At 39.8% G+C, this 21,369-nt stretch overlaps 1 protein-coding gene across 2 annotated transcripts; it reads right to left on the bottom strand.

Annotated features, from left to right (window-relative positions):
- Nucleotides 1-64: 64 nt before the first annotated feature.
- On the bottom strand, nucleotides 65-20,144 carry LOC122883473 (RNA-binding motif, single-stranded-interacting protein 2-like). Of its 2 annotated transcripts, none has more exons than XM_044212205.1 (14): nucleotides 19,988-20,144; nucleotides 12,432-12,625; nucleotides 9,153-9,211; nucleotides 7,887-7,978; nucleotides 5,528-5,685; nucleotides 5,162-5,241; nucleotides 4,875-4,984; nucleotides 4,707-4,753; nucleotides 4,522-4,615; nucleotides 4,231-4,281; nucleotides 3,964-4,074; nucleotides 3,372-3,452; nucleotides 3,184-3,274; nucleotides 65-3,012 (listed from the first exon to the last, which is right to left on the bottom strand). In XM_044212205.1, exons 1-13 carry the CDS (start codon nucleotides 20,057-20,059, stop codon nucleotides 3,197-3,199), a joined length of 1,227 nt encoding a protein of 408 aa, XP_044068140.1. In that variant the 5' UTR covers nucleotides 20,060-20,144; the 3' UTR covers nucleotides 65-3,012; nucleotides 3,184-3,196. The 2 variants fall into 2 exon arrangements, with proteins under 2 accessions (XP_044068140.1, XP_044068141.1); XM_044212206.1 differs by lacking the exon at nucleotides 19,988-20,144 and adding an exon at nucleotides 18,193-18,389.
- Between the last annotated feature and the right edge of the window lie 1,225 nt (nucleotides 20,145-21,369).

Here is a 21,369-nt window from a genome sequence, read left to right as displayed (position 1 = left end):
AACACGCAAATGGACCTTTGTGTAATAAAATGCACCCAAACCGGAGTGAAAAAATGACAAGTTCTAAATCAAACAAAGTTAAGTTTTAATAGCTGTAGGGTTTTTTTTTTCTATCAAGAAGACAAAGACCTGCATCATGGCACAGACAAACATTTACTGAGGAGAGGTTGTTTGATGCACAAAACAAGAGGACTGCATGGACATCGTTGAACATGAGTTACAAACTGACCCCATATGTGACTTGATGTATTGAAAGACCTTCAGCTAAAATATTTCTAAATACTTAGCAATCCAAAATTAGCAGCAATAGTCCGTTAGACTCAATAAGCCACCATTCTGTTTTTCTTCAATATTTTGATTTTTTCAAAAGGAACATAAAATAGTAATTAAAAGTTGTATTTTTTCTTTGTTTCATAGATCTATGTTCAGAGTAGTTTGATATAACGACATTTTTTTCAACATTAGCAGTGCATGAACAAAAAAAAACAAACACTTCCAGTCAGAGGTCAAGCCCACCAAATCTGAGTAGCACTTCACTACCCCTTCCAGTGAAATCTAAGGCATTTCTGTGAAGTTTAATCTTCTCCTGGAAGTGAACAGTTTCATGGTTTAAAAGAAGAAAACAGCGTCAATTAATCAGCAAGAAAGCAAGTTAACAAACAGGACCAGACAGGACACGCACATTTAACCATAACATAAAAATTGCAATTGGATGGAATGGTGAATTACATCTAACACAAACCTATGGTGTCCATCTAAAAGAAAAGTTGGGTCGATGAGTGGGCAACCCGCCTTCATTCACACAAAGCACACCTGCCATAGTTTTTTACATTTCCTAAAGTCATATTAAAAACCACATTTTGGTATGAAATAGTTCCCTTTTTAATGCAGCAATATTACTAACAATTAATGAACCAAAGATGAATGTGTCAGTCCAAGAACAAACTAATCTCGACATATGGATAATGAAAGATAAAAGCTGTGTGAGCAAGAATGTGAAGTCATATTGTGGGGTGATCCACTGGCATAATATGAGGTGTCTCTTGGATATCTGTAGTATTGCATTTATAAGGATAATAAATTAATTGCATAGATCATCAGACCTTGGGCATGTCTTCCGAGCATTGGACGGAAGAGTTAAAGGATGTGGACACAGTACCAGCTGTGAACAGCCATGAGACCTACTGTAGTTGGTTATTGCCTGTGAACCTTGTACACAAACTGAATCTACATTGCTCTGGCAGGATGAGGTAAGTCAAGGTTTTGAACACATATTTCTATTACATTTTTCCCAACTGCTTGGGGCACAACTCTGCAACAATGCATCTGAACCTACCATACATAATTCATCCATGACCACAAAGTGCCAACACTTGTGACACAGACAGAACAGAAATGTCTTGAAAAAACATTAAAGCCTCTTTGACATCAACACTGAAACCGGAACGAGAGAAGTACGCAAACACACACACAAATCACTATTTCAACAAACAAACAAACTTGAAAACATCTATTTCTCACTATTTGAAGCACACAACACAATATCAAAAATAAAATCAAAGCTTCTTTGTAAAATAGGATCAATCTTAAAAGTATTAAAACTGAAAAAAAAAAAAACTTAAGAAAACCTTTAAATAGGAAATGTAAAATAAAACATGAGGGTGAAAAACAGAAATGTAGAAATAGATGCAAACACACAGCAAATGGCCAGTATTAAAGCATCTCTATAGTGGCCAGAATAATCCACCTCGATAATGTTTTCTGAAGATATAACAGGACAGAGCCACGCTTTACCAGTTGATCTCCATGTTTTTGTAATAAGAACTTCATACTCTAATAACAACATCTAATTCTTGCTTCAGAAAATACTTTTTTGGGGATTTAGAGGAGATTCAGATTCCCCTTTTATTAAAGGGACATGAGAAAAAACAAAACACAGCAATACATAAATTGCTATGTACAGTTTGGTATAATGTTGTTATTAAAATAACTGAAGCATCACTACACTGATAAAAAGGAAATCAAAAGAAAGCCTGAATAAATTTAAATCTCTTATTTACAGGCAGCTCTGTGTGAGATGTAATCCCTGTTAAACAACTTTGGATTTCATCAAGTGGAGCAAAGTGAACCAATATTTAGAGCTTTCTGATAATAATTTCTGGAATGCTTTAAATCTGTTTAGCTCTTTTAAAGATGTCTTCTCTGTGAAATCTCTGTCATTAATGACCATCGTCTCTAAATTTTCTCTTCTTTGTAATCTTCTGATTGTCTGAAGCTTTGTCGAGATTGTTAGAACTATAAATTATTTGAGAGTCAAGTGCCAAAAAGAAGCGATACCACTCAGGTAAGGTTGCATACCTGTTAAACTCGCTGCCACTTTGAGAGAAGCTAATCCAAGTCAGCACCATATCTGTCTAGAATATGAGTCATCAGTTTTTTGAATGACTTCAGCCTTCTGTTTTCAAATAGTTGCACCAATCAATCAAACTAGGACACATGAAACTAGAAACACACCAAAACAAAGAATTATGTACAAAAAGGCAGGTTTCAAAGATTGAAAGTATCAGACAAAAAAAGTGAAGTGAAATCAGCATATCTTACAAAAGGTCAAAACAAAACATGTTCAAAATAAAACATGGTGTTGAAATGTTCTTTTCCTGGTTTCATTCTAGCTCCTTGGAGTAGTATTAGAAAAGAAAAAGAATAGCGTTCAAAAAATCTATTAAATGTGTAGTGTGTGTGTGTGGCTTTTTTTTCTTGACTGTTATCAAAATAGATGCTCCTTATTCTGTTCTTCCATATCCCATTGCCTGCCATCCTCCAGCCTTGCTTGCTTGGAGTAAAAGAGTTTGTTTTAAAATATGAGTTTGTAGAAAATTTATTAAAAAAATTTGTCCTTTCTGTGTAACAGTCCGTGTTCCTCCCGAGTGTCTGGTGCCTTACGTGCGGAGTCAATGTGCCGACTTTCAGCACACAGGTCCCTTGAGAGTCACTTCGGCTCCAGAGGAAGATCTGGCACGGAGTGACAAGACCAGCCAATTAGAAACAAGAGCTACTGCTGCATCGTCTCCTTTTGCAGACAGCATCATAGCAAGACCCAAAATGTTTTTGAATTAAGACGTACGCACGTACAGAGACACAAGCACAAACACACACAGACGCTAGCAATGATCAAAAACCCACCTCTGCCACCTCTTCACTTGTTATGCTGGTAGGAGTAGGTTGTGTGTTCTGTGGGTGTTTCTATGGCAACAGATTGTTGGACGGCACTTTCCTGAGAGGGAGGCAGCAAATATTGAATCCATGAGTGATTGTTTCGCATAACATTTTAGTGTTAAACTGCTCTAGTGAGAGAAAACAGAGGTCATTACCTCAACTGACATGTTGGTAGCAGGCACTTGGGTGTACTGGGGGATGTAGGTCCCCTGCATAGATGTGTTTGCAGGCATATACTGCATCAGAATGGAGATGATAAGTTCATTAGACATGACAGCTACATTGGCAATAAAACCGTCAAATAAAGCTGCACTAGACATGATTTATATGTGAAATTACACCTGTCTTTATCAGCCTAAATTACAAAGGGGAGCTGCAACTCAAGAAGAACATCCCATCCAATCCTTACCCTGTTCATTTACCCACTTTGTCCAAATAAAAGTCTAGTTATCTCGACCCTATGGATTTGACAGATCCTTAAAAGTAGCGAATGAAAAGCCAGGAAAAGTTGAGAGCATTGCCTCTCTCATCCCTTTGGTATCTTCTTGTATAACACAATCCCAGACTGGTCAGCTTGGTATACATGAGTGTGCTTTTTGAAGGTTACTAACATCAACTCATATGCCTTTTACATGTATACATTTTTCAGCTGCCACTTTGAGCCACTAATGTGTCAAATTGCCTACTGCAGCTTTAACTGTTAAATATCAATGATGAATGAAGCTGAATGCTAAATACTCTACTGACTGTGCCACTGTTTCCCATGGAGAGGTGGCTGAGCTGCTGTGTCAGGGGCCCAATCATCGAGGTCGGCTGGATGGACATGGTGTGGTCCATTCCTGGCGTCAGGACTGCTCCCTATAAAATAAAACATACAGTAGTGTTAGCACTTGCCATTAGGGCAAAGAGTAACTGTCAGACTGACAGAATGTAAAGGCAGCAGAATCTTAAAAAGCTTCTCCTGCAACAAAAACAGGAAGGACGGCCAACAGCTTTAAGATTTAAGATACTCACTGTGGGCGGCATGATGTATGACTGATGATGTAACCAGGATGGGTTGTGTACCTGCATGAACAAGAAAGATACACGTGTACCAGGATAAGATTACATAATTAGAAAATAGACAAGCAAAGCCCCATAAATTTAGCTGTACTGCTTTTAGATTTAAAGAATTTGTCTAATGTTACACAATTATGGGATTTATAGGTATGTAAGCGCAGGCCTGGGCTTGATTGAACACCAGTCTGCGACAGTTTAGCATCTTAACTAACTAACCCCCCAGCAGCTTTGACGGTCTGAAACTACCTGGTAGGTGGACACAGGTGAATGCATGTATGGGGAGAGGGAGGTCGGCCCGATCATCCGGTTGGGGGCAATGCTGTAGGGAGAGGAGTAGAACCTACAGAAAGAGACACAAAGTTATTAGTCATCACAACATGATTGCACTCCCTCTGGGTATACAAGAGATATGTCAGACTAGTAGTACTGACCCGTTCTGTAAGGCTGTGGTGGGGTCATAAGTAAGGGTCATTCCTCCCTGGAGAAGAAAGACAAAGGACTGAATCATTATGAGGCTGCTCATTGTACTATATCACAAACAACGTTGCATAATAAAGCGACAGAAGTCTTTAGGACACGAGGAAAAATCATGAACTCACAGTCTCCCCATCTCTCGTCCAGGGCCGGCCATTCTGCAGATATTTTCCTTGGCTCTGACGCTTCTTCTGGCCTCCATCAGCAAATTTACACAACAAGGGCTCTGACGGCACTGGACCAGTCAGAAAATATTATATTATATGAAAACATATAGTCAGTATCATAAATGTAAAACTCTTTGGATGAGATTATTTTCTTCAACAGCTATTTCTTTTTTAAAGATGCTGCATTCAAACAAGATGTCATCTCAAAGACATGAAATGAGAAAAAGAAAAAAAAGAAACTTCACCTGGAACTCCAGGTGGAGTCTTGATATATTTTCCATTGAAATGTTGGATGATGGCTTCACATTTCTCTGTTGACTCCATCCTATAGGAAAATGTCATTAAAAACAATCACTTTGTTTAACAGTAGCAGGTTAAAAGGAATCACGCTGTGTTGATATTTACAGTTGGAGATGTTCTACCTGTACTGGCCACCAGAGGGCTCACTCACCATGAGTAATATTGAAAAAATAAAGTTGATCTGTAACTTCAGTACTGACTTCTCTAATTGTTGTGTAACTGGATTCTTCGAAGCACACAAGGCTACACCATCACTAATCAACTTTAACCAGCTGTCCTAATGCATGTGACTAAATAACCAAAACTTATACCTGGCAAAGCCCACTCCACGGCTAGTTCCGTTGGCGTCACGGAGGATGCGAGTGGAAATGGCCTGGCTGAAGGGCTTCAGCATGTTCTCCAGCTCCTGCTCGTCCATGGACATTGGCAGGTTGGAGATGTATAAGTTGGTGGGGTCCTGCTCCTGTTGCTGAACGGAGAGAAGCCAAGAGAGGATTAACAAATGAGGATCTGGAGCAGACAGAGCTCATCATTTCCACAATTGAATCATGATGTCAGGAGCCCTCTAAAAATCAAGAGCCATACAAAAGCTGCTGGTGATAGCATGAGGGAATTTATATAACCGTTTAACAGGACATTAGACAGTTAAAAAAACAGTCTGAGAGAAAGGGTAGAGGGTTTGAAGTTGAAAGCGGATTTCATTTTGGCCTTGTATGAGAATGTGAGCTGCATGGATGAGGTCTAAGGAGAAAACAGATATTCAGAGATGGTGGAGATTCTGGCTGGACTTCAGCTGAACTTCTCTCTCATTTTGACTGTCTCTATTCCTGTCTCTTTATTCAACCAACTCATTCCTTTTCTTCTTCTTCACACTCCTCTCTCGTACGCCATCACCCGTATGTTATTGCCAAAAGGGTAGAAGACAGGCCCATTGTGTGAGACCCGCCTCTTAAGGGGATGAAAGCGCAGGATCCAGGTAATGTGATATCAAGGCATAATTACTTTTCAAATGGCTCTCCATCCATGGATGATCTAAAATGATTCACAGCAGACATTTTGGATAAAGACCTTTGGAAATGATCTGGAGAACATCTAAAGCATTGTGCTATCATCTCCCCACCAGGCAACGTTATCATCCTGTTTCCTAGGTCATGGTAATAATATTTCGGTTGCATTCAAGCAGTTATATTAATGTGGTAATTCCGACCTTGAATGCAAGCACAGAGGCCAGCTCTGTTGGCTTGCATAAATCAGACAAATTATGCAGCTTTTCCAAATCTGAATGTGAAATTATTAGAAAACAACCTGAAAGAAACTTTTAAAGTGCAACAGTTTCATTTTATGCTTTTGAACTATTTTGTGGGCTTTTTTTCTCTTTCTTTTCTTTGCTTTCTGCTCAAACACATTTATTTGACTAACAGCATCTTGTAAGATAACATATCTGTATCACCCTCTAACCATTATGCATATTCATTATCTCAGAGTGCAGATGTGATTAAAAACCTGTAAGTGCAGTGTGAACTAATTTCCATCCTATGAATAATGCATATGTAAGCGCTGCGACCTGCGGTGAAGGTGATTTCTCCTTCACCTCCCTCCTCCTCTTCCTCCTTCTCAGCACTGCGAACTAGCGGTGCTCAAGCCCATGAGAGCAAGCAGAAAAGACCTGCTGCGGGTTTCAACCGCGAATGAGTCAGACTGAGTCAGAGAGAAATCTGACGCAAACATAAGCCTTGTTGTAAACCCGGAGTGAAGGGGTGAATGGAATCAAGTTATTTTGTGAGCAAGGAGCCGTATGAATGTCAGTGATCCAGCTTAACGGGAGATCAGCTTTCCCAGGGTGCTGGTGGTGTGCGTATGCGTGCTTGTGAATGTGTGTCATAATCCGGTTGAGGCAAGGCTGGTGAAATGCATGTGCGATTGTCAAGTGTGCTCTGTGTGTGTGTGTGTGTGTGTGTGCGTGTGTGTGTGTGTGTTGACAGGGCGGGTGGCTGGGCATAGGGCCCTGCTGACTGGGGAGCTGCTCAGACACTGACTCAGATGCCACCAGGGAGAACAGACAGGTCCTTTGTACAGGGAGCTCAGAGAGCAGGCCCTGGGACACACTCCCTCAACACCGTCGCCACTATGAAGCATAACGCGCACACATACATACACATCATGTACACGCGTGCACTCATGTACCTGTGTGAATCCGTGCTCTCTTGTTTGTGCACACGCATATTCCACAGTGCATTAATACCCATAAATACACCGATTTAAGCACACACCCATATGTGCATACAGTGCACTGCCCAGGACACACACATGCACGCACGCACGCACAAGCTGAGGCTTAACTGGCTTATATTCCTGAACCATGGCTCATACAACAACATGGGGAGAAAGCAAGATAGAGAAAGAGCTTGAGACAGCTTTAAAAGAGAAATTCATGAGAAGCAGATAAGGCCAAGGAACAACCTTTCTGCTGCAAGGTTAATAATTCACCATTTAATTTGTAATTAATAATTCATCCTACAACTTTTTGCTAAGTCACTGTCAAAATCTCTGAAAGGTTTGCTTTTTTTCATGTGCTGAGAATTTAACTCTGACCAACAATATGAATTAAGCTGACACCACGTTGTAAGAAATAAACTCACCACATATTTACATTTCGAGTGGAGTTCTTACCTTGGCCATCTGAGCCTGCACTCCACCCGCCTTTAGCGCCGTCACTGCCTTCTGAGCTGAGGCTGGGCTGTCAAAGTCAACAAAGCCATAACCTGCAGGGACATACAACAAGACATACAAGTTATGACAATGAGATATGCATTCCGCAGGACTATGGACACAGGCATGTAATTTGAACTCATGAAGCATTCATAGTAGTAGCGTTTGAATCTGAGGAGACAGCCAGCTATGTTTGGACTGGGCTTCTCCATGGAGGACAGATGTAGAGTTATACAACACTGCATATATGTCACATAATACACACCTGTTAAGTAGTTATAGTGTGAAGCTTAACACACAGTAAACACTTGGCAACTGAAAGCAAACAGCTTTATTGAGAATAACGTGTCAGCAATGTGCTGTAACCTTATAACAGCGATCTGTAACTTCCCACACATTCAAACTACAGCAGAGATGAGAAACTATGGGGTGCCATGCTTGTGACGTTATTTCACCTCTTCGTTGTTGATATGCAGTGAAAAAATATCATCAACTGACAAGATAAGGTGTTAGTGGATACATTATCTACTGAGCACATTCATTTGTAGAGCAATGGCCTTGTGAAGTGGACAAAACAGAAAATAGTGGTGTATGGATTGCATCTCAAACCATGAAAAATGTATTGTTTTTCCTGTTTACTATCTGCCATACATGGTTAAAATTAATGCATAGTAAATATAAGTATAGTAAATATTATAGATTTCACATTTTCAATTTTAGATTCACATTTATTGACTCAAGACCATAGTTGTAAGGTATGGAATACAAACAAAAAATACAATCGTAATTAGAGCTGCAATGATTAGTCGATTAATCCATTAGTCAATCGTCAGAAAATTTACCTCCAACTATTTCGACAATCAAATAAACGTTTTAGTAATTTATCGAGCAAAAATGGTAAAAATTCAAGAGTTCCAGCTACTAAAATGTGAACATGGTTTTCTTCTTCTTTTATGATCATAAACTGAATATCTTTGGGGTTTTGGACTGTTGGTCAGACAAAACAAGACATTGAACTTGTATCGGGCATTTTTCACAATTTTCTGACATTTTCTAGACTAAACGATTAATCAATAAGGACCATAATTGTTAGTTGCTGACCTAATCATCCTGTTAAAATTCAACATAAAGATCACACACTGACTCGCTTTGCCACCTCTGTATGAACTGACCTTTCAACCTCTGCTCAACAGTTACTTTCAACAAGCGGATGCCTTTACACCTCACCTTTGCACTTGTTGGTAGTCTTGTCCAGGATGGCCTTGGTGGATACAATTTTCCCATACCTGTAAAAACAGCGAGGTTTACACTCAAGGATCATTCTTGCACTGTGTACTGAAAATAATTACTTGTTTACATTCAACATTAGCATTGCAACATTGCAGAGGCAGTGTGGTTTCTCTCTGAACTTAGCACACTCCATGATGAATGAATTAGTGCAATGCCACTGAATACAATTACACCATCTGACAATAAATGATGTGCATAGGGAAATCTTTAGAGAGGGGGTGGAACATAAATGAAATGAAATAAGAGTAATGTCCCGTGGGTTTCTGCAGAAAGAACTATAGATTTCCCATATCTTATTCATTCCAGATCACACACAGATGTCAACAGGGATCATAACTCAAAGGAAATCCAACATGACGTGACAATATGGTAAAATTAAATGTTGCTGCTGCATTTTCAGATTGCTTCACAATGCACTATCAATGTAAAACTCCTGCATTTACTGTCCAGCTGGCCAGCTATAGATACTGCAGATGCATTGGATAGTGCCTGAAATGCTTCTATGCGGCAGAGTGTCTATCGGTTCCCATCTCTCCAGGCATGTGCATGCAGTGTAATCTGATATGCCTCTCCTTGGCTGTCCTGTCCAATGCTGGCTCCCAGCCATACTCTCATTCTACTAACCAGCTTCTCTCTAGGCAGCGCTCGACCCTCCACTGGGTCTTAGTGCCCCTCACAATGCAATCCAGCTTTCATCCAGTGACACTGCACCACTGCCACAGTTCATCTGGGCTAGAAGAGTCACTATCAAACTATACTCTATTAATAAGGATTAAGCGGTGACCTGCTAAAATTGTAATCTGACAGTTAATCTCTTGGATTACTCCAAATTGGAAATTAAATTGTTCATTTAGGATTACTTTCCCTTTAGAAAAAAAAAATCTGTAAATCTTTATTCCTTCATCAAGATGGTTTAAGGTCTCCCGTGAAGATGAATACGTTTTTACGGGAATATCCAACAAATCTAAATTATTGATTTGGACACTACAACAGTACATTACTACATGTTATAATATAAATAATATAAATCTTGAAGTATATACACAGTACGTTCAGATTTTACTTGAATTATGTCTATCCAATCTCAATACAGAGCACTGCAAGAAGACCAAACCATCATTGATTTGATCCTGAAATGCTGTTAATCATCGACTTAAGTTCACATTATGGAACCCACTCCCTCTTTCTGCTTGATTATGTCAATCCACTGAGGGCTTTAAGAAACAACTTAAGACATATTGATACTCAATATTCATCTTCACTCTTGGGTCTCATTTGTGTTCATACCCTGCATAAAAACACTTTGAGATGTGTTAAAAATTGTCTTGAAATATATTTTTTCCCTGACATTCAAAGTATCACAGACAGACATTGTAATATGTTATAATAATTTATCCTATCCAAATTCTCTGCAAATTGAATCCATCCAGTGTTGGTTAACTGAAGGCCTGTTGTATTATGCATTTGGCTTCCTCTAATACTATTTCATGGTACATTTCTGATTCTAAGCCATAAGATGCCACCAACTGGACTGCCAACATTGTCTTCCTGTATTTTTATACGCATCATTACTGTGGGTACAAAGCAATCCCACTAGTCTGCGACTTCACATTATGACTAGTATTTAAGCTGTGAGCCGTGCTTGCTGCACTCTCCTGCTTACAGAGTTGAGATACCCGTTTACTTAATTGCACTCAGGAACTTGGACTACATGATGCAGAGCGAAAAGAAGGGCTAGAGACTCAGCCATGTGTAAGAGAGCACAGCATAGTCCAGCCCAATGTCCATCCATGGCCAACCACCAGAGACGGACCGGGGCAAGAACCAGAGCGGCAGCGGGGCACCCAGAGAGACAACTGCAGGGGCCGAAGATGGAGAACCAACCCCCATCCCCTCCTCTCACCCCGCACTCCCAACACAGTACATCTCAGAGCGTGCATACAATAACTCTCAGTGTGGGGGAGGGGAGCTTTGGTTGTGTGTTGATACTGTGCACACATTTAATGTTCAAACTTGAGCTAAGCAAGCCAAATTCCCTCCATGACTTGTCTCCCTACTGTTTAACATCCTGATCTACAAGCATTTCCCCTATTAACAATTATTGGATACAGTATCCTCTCTCACTCTAGTTTAACTGAGAATTACACTGGGCTTAATGTGCTATGCTAAAAGGCAAATTTCATGCAGTGATTTTATCTGCTCTGTAAAAGCAGAAATATGAGAACTACCCCCACAGAACAACACCTGACACAAAAGCCCTGAACTCCATTCACTCCTCCCCCTCTGATTCTCTCCATCCACCCCCTTCACCCCCTCTTCATGCCATTGCCCTTGTTTGTCTTTCCCTTTCCCCTGGGCTCGCCGTTTCCTGTAGGGTTGGGCAGCCTCATGTGAGCCATATCTTCCAGACAGCTGTAAAATAGCAGGCCTCTCCCTCCCTCTCTCCCTTATTCAATCTCTGCAGACCCACTTTCCCTCCTTTTCTCTTGCTCTTCTGGTCACCAGGATCCAGAATTCAATTAAGTGAACCCAGATCATTCAACTCAGCCCTACTTGTTTTGATGTCTTCCACTGAAGGCCTAACAAACATATCAGATGGATTTGATGATGCAGTTGTTTGATGTCTGGCTACATGCTGCCCACAACAGAGTTTTCAAAGACTTGCACTCTGATGAGCAACATAGTGTGGTATTTATAGTCATCATCATCTACAAGACTAAAGCACAGAGGAGCAATAACTCATACAGGCCAAAAGTTGAAGAAGGAGCAAGAGGAGACATACAGAAAGAATTAGCATGAGAGAGGGAGACTAAACATTCTGTACCTAGTTGTTGGAAAGTCTGTGCTTAGCTGTGCCAAACTGAAAGGTCTTAGTTTGCCGCCCAAATGATTGTTGGTTTTTCCATGTGGCCACTAAATGATGGGCCTTAAAAACATGTGGATGAAGATGTGGCCCTCTTCTCTGATCCAGAAATACCTGCTGAGGTGTGCTTTAGCATTCATGTGCATTTCAAGTGTAAGGAAGTCGTGTAAATATGTAATCATGCAATCCTTGATGCATTCAGCCAGCCATCGTACGTCTATCCATGCACCCATCACTCAGATCTATCTACTCTGCAACTGCAATCTGTTTGATGTGCACAGTGGGCAGTCAGTTAGAGATTTATTAGGTGTACATGTAGAGGTTAGAGCAACTGTTTTTTTTGGGTGACTTACGGCTGACAGAGTTTGACCAGATCCTCGTCTGTGGTCCCTGGGTGGAGGCCCCGGATGTACAGGTTGGTTTTGCTCAGCTGCTCTCCCCCACTGCTGCTGCTGCCATTGCTGATGGAGGAGGTGGTGGTGTTGCTATTGCTGTTGTTGTTGGGGCTTGGAGGAGCCATCTGATGGTTGGAGGGGGACACATACGTCTGTTGCAGAACATAGAGGGCATAGTCAGATTTGAGATGGTACAGTCATACACAAAGCGGATACTTCTTTAGGTAGATGAAATTAAATGTATACAATGATGTAGTAGCTAACTGAATATGAAGCAAGAACAGCTGGTTAATGGTCTAAAAACTGAACTGCTCAAACTACAGGCTTTTAAAGACACAATAAGCCAAAACATAAGCAACAGTGGCTGGTTAACCTAATGACACAGTGTCAAAAGTATACAAATGGGGCCACAGTCAGGATTTCATTAGCAATTTAGCTGCTGCATCTGACTTGACGGGTCAGATGAGATGAGATATAAAATATAAAAGAGGGATAGGAGAAAAAAAGTACCAAAATCTTTAATATGTAAAATACAAATAAGTGAAATAACACAAACATTAATATTCTGCAATGTATATATCCAGAGAGAAATATGAGAAAGAACAATACGTGCGATTGTAGCATGTACCGTAAGCAGAATGTGCAACAGCATGCATGTACTGTATTCTTAATACAAGATCATACATAAAGAAAGGGTCTTTGCATGTGGTTGTGACAATGTATTACAGGCTCTGAATGTGCCCTGGTTTAGCAGTGATGGAAGTCATAAACATTACCAACTACAAGGTTACACAGATACTTCAAACATTTACTGTTAAAATTAACATGCAGCCAACAGCATTCAGCCTCTCCAGTACATCGATAAATGCATACTGGCCCTACAAGTCAATGTTCACATCAGTCTGCACAAAAATGGGGGAAGGCTGGCAATATTTTGGAATATTAAGTATGATCCAGTCTTTAATGTTGTAAAATTGAATATCTTAATAGACTAGCTGTTATTAACTCATTCATTAACACAATAATACACCCTGTCTTAATGTCGTCGGGGACTTCAATGCAGATATTTCAGACAAACAATTCTGTTTGCAAGAAATGGAAGAGTTCTGTAGTGATACTGACCTTACCCTATCTAGTAACATGTTGACTGTAAACTTATTTTACATGTATTAATGAAGGCTGGGACACAGAATCACTTGACTGCTGTGTCTGTATATCTGATGCCTATGGTACACTGATTATCATGGAGATCTATTACAGGTTGCCTACGAAACACACACCTGTTGGTTTACTGTAAATGTTGAGACCTTACCTTAATTATTATATATTTAAGTGTGCCATTCAAACTGACCTACTTTAGAATAGTATTGAACTTCAGAGAAATGGCACTTTTGGCAGAAATGTAAACTGTAAAAATGTATAGCACACATGGGAACTACGCTTTGCCTATATTGTGATGGCAAGTGAGCCCATTTCTAAATGTAAAAACAAAGCGTATAATATTAAATCTGGCTGGAATTAATGTGGCTAAGATCCACACTGCTGCAAGAGAGGCTTTTATGTTGTGGGTTGAAGCTGGAAGGGGTTTTGCGAACAAGTTTTCATTGGGAGTATTTGAAATTGTTCCAATCAAAGCTGTTCACAGGGAGATCTGTGAATTATCCACAGTAACCAGGACATTGTTTCTGGAAAGAAACTTTTATATTGGCTTTTTTCAAATTGAATTTTCCAGTGCTGAACAGTAAAAAACAAATTCCATTCACATTTATTGTGTTGGGGTGGTGGCAGGAATCCCAAAACCTAAATCTGAATGGCTAAATACCAGTAAAAGTCTTTTTTTTAGATTTGGGTAAACTGACCTATTAAGTGAAGATACTCTTAAACTAAGCATTAAGGTCAAATAGTCACAATCGCTCAGATGACTGTACATATCAACAATGTAAAAAATTATATGCTCAGGGTTATGCGCTTGTACATAATCTTCACATCTGCTGAACTAACTTCATGAATTGGCAGCTCACGCATGTGTAAGTATGAAAGGAGCAGTATGCAGAGACTTTGCTCACCTCAATGCATGCATGCAATGAGCATGCCATTATATGTTCATCAGCATAAATGTACCCACATATAAGGCAGTGATAAGGAATCTTAAATGCATGTGCAGATGTGCGCATACAAATGTTATGCTCCAGCTCTTTTAAAAAAAAAATCTTTTAATACTATGGACCATGATCCAGAATAAACCAAATCAAATTGGTATGGACGTAAAATGTCAGCTAAATTTGGCCTTAGTGTTGCCTTCCTCCCAGTGCTGGTGGAGGAGGAAGTGTTTGATTAGTTAGGGTCAGCAGGCCTGGCCCTAGGGAACAATGGGATGGCTTGTTGGACACCACAAGGTCAGCACTGGAGCACCAGCTTATTAACAGAGAGGGAGTTGTCAAAAGACTGCTGGAATCAAGCTAATTATGACCTCTCTATTTCTGTTTGCTGTGGATCTGTTTTAACCAGCTAGTACAAGTTTAATTCAGATTCCAGAAACACAAAACTATGAGGGAACATCACATTTCACAAAAACAACTTTCAAAACAAAGAAATGAATGTTTAAAAGCGAGTTTTTAAAGTTCAAACTGTGGTCTGAAAAGTGAAAAATAGGATTTGAAAGTTTAAAACTAAGATATGACTGTTTTCTTTCATATTCATAATGTTGGCAGTCTAATGTCTGCAATGTTACAAAGCTAAATTCTGGGATTCAGATCTGGTCTGGATGTTGGAACATGTAAAATATGTGAAAAATCTTGGGGAAAAAAGTTCTAAACAGTCCAATATGCCTGGATTGAAAGAAAGAAAAATGTGTGTGTGTGCTTATGTGTGCTCCGATCAATGTGCTCTTACTAAACGCGTTGTTATTGGTCACACGTCACGTCCGTCAACTCTGTTGTCAACAATATCGGTAGCAGGGAAACGGGATAAGGGGCCGTTCAGATGTCGCATCTTTTGCGCGCACAAATTCATTAGTTTCAATGGAGACGCGTGTTTTTTAGGGCGCATCCGCGGCGCACCGAAATGGAAAAATCGCAACTTTTTCGAATGCAGCTGGCGCACCGCAGGTCATGTGACAAGAATTAACCAATCAGCTTCCCATGACTTGCTTCACCCTCCGTCCAAGGACGTCACAACATAACTGAAGATGGAAGAGCGACTGATAGAACTCATTGACTGACTGACATCTGACAGCATAGCTAACATTTAGCTAGCTAGCTGGATGTCCTGGATAGAAGGTACTTGTTAGCATTTGTTAATTAGCTAACACTTGGTTAGATGCACAAATTAAATGTTTTTCCCGGTCTAACGGTAGTTTACGTTTCTGATACTTTTCAAAACTGTTGAACATAAAGTTAATCAGTCTTGAATAAGATTAAACTGATAAAACTTTAAGCCCTTCACAGACATGGAATCTAATATACAATATTTAATATGACTTCATCTTATTTTTGAAGGAAACTACTTCTCGAGTCAAACTGAGTGCATAAAGACTGAATGTTTCCGGTTTGTGAAACTTTTATACTGTATTTCTGATAACAGAATTTCATTGTGTTCCCTCTCCATAGACCAGGTTAATATCTATAGCCATCTGATGTAAACTACTTCAAGCTAACTGTCTATAGGCTAGCTGCATACATATAATAACATTGACATTGACTTGGATGTATGTGTGAAATATGAATGCAATGTTCCCTAATACAAAGCCATTTTTACCTGAAACCCTGTGAATACAGGAAAATGTGTACTCTGATATCTCTTATTACTTACGACTTGTATATATGTGAAATATAGCAACATCCTTTCAGATACTACTGACATGAATAGAAGCACCAATTACTCTTTTGCAAGCTTTATTGCATTCACAATACCCAGCTGCCTAATGTTTTTCACACTGTTTAAGGATCAGCCTTCAGAGCTTACGCCCTGACTTTTTAGTCAAGCTGGGAAAATCACAGAAACTCACTGAGCTCATTCATCTGGGTCCTCTTCTCTAATCTCCCTCTCTTCAATAGTACACTGTTTGTTTTTCCACAATCACAGCCTTTTCCTGTGCTTTCCCTTGCCTTCACTGTAGGCGGCCCGCACAGACTATCAGGAGGGATGCACCTGCAGAGGCCTGGGGAGATAGGATCTAACGGGAGGCAGAGTCCGGGCCGAGCCTAGCTAGTGAGGCCTGTCTAATTGGGATCTGAGCTTGTTAGCGGAAAGTGCTAATCCCTCTCATGTGCTCTCAAGTCAGAAGGTAGTGTCTCATTAAGACCGCTCTGCTAGGCTCCTTCTGAGAAAAGGATGGCAGTGAGTCAGATCCACACCTACTCCCCATCTGCCTCAGCGCCCAGCGCCAGCTCCAGGTGTTTTGCCACCCATGTAAGGTAATGCCTAATGTGCTGGTGCAAACACAGGCAAATATGCATGCAGAAGAACAGAAATGCGGTTAAAAGGGGAAGGTCAGAAAGTAAGATTGGGAATCACAGTTCTCATTGCATATAATCTCAGTTAGTCTGTGCCCAAAACCTGACCTCCTGGATTGTTACTGATTTCCTTCCTACTTGTTACTCTTCAGTTCACAGCCACCCTCATATCTTTTTCCACTGTTCCATACATGCATCACAGTGTCATCTCTGAGCATTCTTTACATTCCCCTGCAATACACAAATCTTTGTATTTATCTCCTTGAAGTGGAAGGGGGTTGTGGGGGACATGCACAGGGGTTTAAGATTAGAGTTCAAGCTGTCATCGTTAAATTTAACTACATTCCTTGAGGCATCACAGTTCTGTGGGAACTGGCCTTTGTTACAAGACACGATCAACCCTGATAAATACAGGAAATCTTCCTGTGCACATACAACTTACACAAATTTACAATTGACGTACAAAAATGGATATGAAAACAAGAGGCATTTATTTTTTACAGTGTATAATAACAAATTAATCCTATCCTGCCCATGAACAATTGATGCTCAGTTGCTTCCATTCACTCTACTACTACTACTTTCTATACAGAGAAGCTGGAAATATATATAGTCCTCTCATCCCCATTATTATCAAAGAGTATGCAGTTGATGTTGTAGAAAGATAAATCAGCTATTTTCCTTATTATTATAGTTGTGCAAAAAGCATAACTACAGTAATGGGCCTACAGCATGGTGCAGAGAAAGGGAGTGTGCTCCGGGCAGCCGCTGAAGACCGATGAGGTGATTACAACTGGAGGGAGCAGAGGTGATGCCTGTAGGGAGCGCAGGTGACTCAAGAACTTTTTCATCCGAGAGAGAACAATGAGTGCCGGGTGTGTTTAGATGTATGCCTTTACCTCTATTGTAATAACAAAGATATGAGTCTGATTGTTTGATGCTTGAATGCTACATCTCTCTGGCAACGCAAACATTTTGTGCAACTGATACTGAGGATGTTAGAGCAATCTTACAAAATCTTCTTAAGGTCATCCCATTTAATTCTTTCATTTAATTATCTTTATCCCAAGGTAAGCACATAGTTGCCAACAAAGTCCTAGGAAAAATAAGTTGATACATTTTTAAAGTGTCAAACATATTAATGAATTAAATAACGCACAAGTAAACTGTCAACATCATAATCTCCATATTGCCAAACAGTTTTAAAACAACATCTTCTTGAATATCTTGAATGAGAGAGAAATATCTTAAATGTGGAGTCCTACCTGCTTGGCTAAAGAAACTTTAAAAGGCACCGTGGAAAAGATCATAGTGTTACAGACACAATCTTTATATTATATTTCTGCAGCTGCAGGCAAAAAAGAAAATAATAAAAACAGCGCAAGGTGGGAAGAACCAAATAAGAAATGTGATGAAAATCCTTGGTGTCCTGTGGCTAAAATGTGAGACTTCTTCTTGCTCTCCTTCTCCTGACCCAATCCAGTTTCATTAAAAAACACCAGAAAAACCTTAACAGACACTTAAAAAATGTATATTTTCAACAGGTAGCAAAAACCCTGAAGAGAGCAGAAAGTAAATTCTTAGGACAAGGGATTCATCAGTTCAGGCTCTCTTCTCCATGTGAACACTGACAAATGAAATCAAGGTATGTGAAACACACAGGGGAGAAAGAAAAAAAAAAAGACAAGGAGGAGTTAATCAAAAGCAGAGGAAAGGGGGGGAAATCTTTTAATCCTTTCTTTTCTCCGCCCTTTTTCCCATAGTAAAAAACAGACCAGGGGTTACCACTTAACGCTGGATTTACAAGTCTTCTCTCTGTGTGACTTTGGCGCTCTAACAATGCAAAATGTGTAGAAAAATAAATAAATAAAGTTTTGCATGTCTTCTTTCAAGAAAAAGGTCTGAGTTTGCAGAGACCCTCCTGAAATGAGCACATTGTCTGAATCCAGGATTCCAGGAATTCCAGGTCATTAATCTGAGCAATCTGAATTCCTGCGAGCCGCAAGGCAGGGGAAGGAATAACACAGGGAAGGAGGGAGGTATTTGATTTCAGCTTTGTTCAAACGTTATTCAAGAAATGCTGAGAGTCAGTCATCAACATACTTCATATGCCATTCCAGTCACACTTTAGCTGCAACACTTTTAAGGCACATCTTGGCATGAAATCTTAATATTTCTTCAAGAATCAGCACTCAAAATGCTCCAAATCCTAGACATGACTTAACAGTTCGCACTGTTGTTGAAAACAGTCCTGTCTAATCTTGTAATCCTTCTATATGTCCTAGAATTTAAAACGTGAAAAAAATCTATATAGTCTGTACAGACAAAGTGGTTGAAAATAGATAACAATGTCACCACATGAATTATTCATATGAGAAGACAAGCTAATCAATAGACCTTCTGTTGTCACTACTCTATAGCTAATCTGCACATACAGCCACATATATTACATCATCTACATTAGACTTATTACATGGGCTCAGTAACTTTCCTCTTTTTCATAGTGCCATGCAATCCCTCTCAGTCATTAGTGGGACTGAAGGGGTGGGGCATATCGGTATGCGTAAAAGAGGGAAAAAACTTTGCTAACTTGTGGTTATTTCAATGAAAACATTACCTAAGCGAACGCGCAGTTGATTCAACCCCTTCATATAAAAGTCGAATATAATTAGCCTTTTTTTTAAAGCTTGTTCGGAGCCTTACGAGCACTTACAGCACATTTGTTAGATGTGCTCTGCGTGCAGGCTAGGTGTAGGAAGAGAACAGAACCTTATCGGAAAAAACGGAAGCAAACTGTAGTGGTAATCTATAGGCAACTATGTAACAGGCCCCGTGTTAGTTTGTAACAGTGTAACAACAACATCAAAAAGCCGACAGCAAAGGTTGCAACAGCAAAGTAAGATAATTTAAACGTCGCCTGTGATCCACTTTCAAGGACACTGCAGCTTAAACAGCCGAGCAGCTTTTAACTGAATAGGCAGAGCTCGAGCAACACCGCATCGAGAAATTACTCTGTTTCAGAAAGAGAGGATAGAAGTAGGCTGTGGTGTTGTTATTTACCCTCTTGCTGTTTTTGCCGGTGTAGCCGTTGTATGGGTTGATTCCTGTCCTTGGCGGCACCGAGAGCAGCATTTTTACACGGCGCTGTGTCCGGAGGAGCGGAGAGCGGAGAGCCAAGGCAGTCAGCTGACGTCAGCCAGGGAAGCACAGCCACAGCGTTAGTGATTGGAGTCCCCCCCCCAGCACTGTGATGTGCTGTGGCCCACACACCACACTGGCCATATACTTATGTGCAGTGGTGGAATGTAACTAAATAAATGTACTCAAGTATTGTACTGTTGTACTTTACTTGAGTCTTTTCTTTTCATGCCACTTTCTACTTTTACTCCACTGCGTTTCAGAGAGAAATATTGTACTTTTTACTCCACTACGTTTATCTGACAGCTTTAGTTACTAGTTACATTTTTATTTATTTTTACATACTAAACATATGAAGAGCTAATAAAATATGTTTTCTCATCAATTAAACTACCTAACAGTATATGCAAGTACAGCTGAAACGATTAGTCAATGAATCAATTAGTAGGTTGACAGAAAATTAATTGGCAACTATTTTGATAATCGTTTGTCATTTTTCACACGGTGCTGCTTATGTGGTATATCCGACTATCTCGGGGCTTCATACCCCACGAACCTCCTTTTCAACCACTAAATGATAACAAATTTTATTCAGGAGCTAAATAAGATATTTTGCTAGAAATATAAATTCCACAGTACCAGTGGCAAGTAATCAAAGTAACTCTGTAGGGTTTAGGATTTGGTGAAGAAATACAGAAAAGCAGATTCCAATATGTGTACCAGAGTCAGGTGTGGAAATTGTGATTTTGAGACTTTGTGCAAAAGCAAGCGTGTTGCCCCTTGAATCCTAACTTCTACCCTCTACCCTTGCCACTAAATGAGGCAATAATGCACAAGAAGTGAAAAGGAACAGCACATGTGGCATATTTTAACTTAATTCTTGTATTTGAATTTTTATTGGAACAGTAGAAATCTGTCTCCAAGCTGACAAGTTAACTGAATCAATAGATAACTAAAAAAACGTGAAAGTAATTGTAGTAGTAGTATTTATAGTAATTGTAGTTTTAATACGAATATAGATGCCAAAGGTAGCACATTTCTCCAGCGCAGTTTTTGCCATAATGACAATAAAAAGTTTTATTGCTTAGTGAAGTTTGAGCTTTATGTTCAACTCCAGAAAGTGGATAAAACCTGTCCAGTATGAGCTGATGCCATCTGGGAGACACTTTATTAGTTAAGTCAAGGTGTGGAGGAAGGCACCCAAAGCATACTGTATGTGTGGTCCCATAAAGGCTAAGGCTGGTCCTAGTCACCTGATACAGAAAAAGAAAAAGAAGCCTAATCATCAAAGTATGTTATTTTAT

Source organism: Siniperca chuatsi, linkage group LG10 (assembly GCF_020085105.1).
Source record: "Siniperca chuatsi isolate FFG_IHB_CAS linkage group LG10, ASM2008510v1, whole genome shotgun sequence".
NCBI classification, from domain to species: domain Eukaryota; kingdom Metazoa; phylum Chordata; class Actinopteri; order Centrarchiformes; family Sinipercidae; genus Siniperca; species Siniperca chuatsi.
The sequence above is the reverse complement of the archived record's forward strand: the minus strand, read 5'-3'. Positions and strand labels throughout refer to the sequence as shown.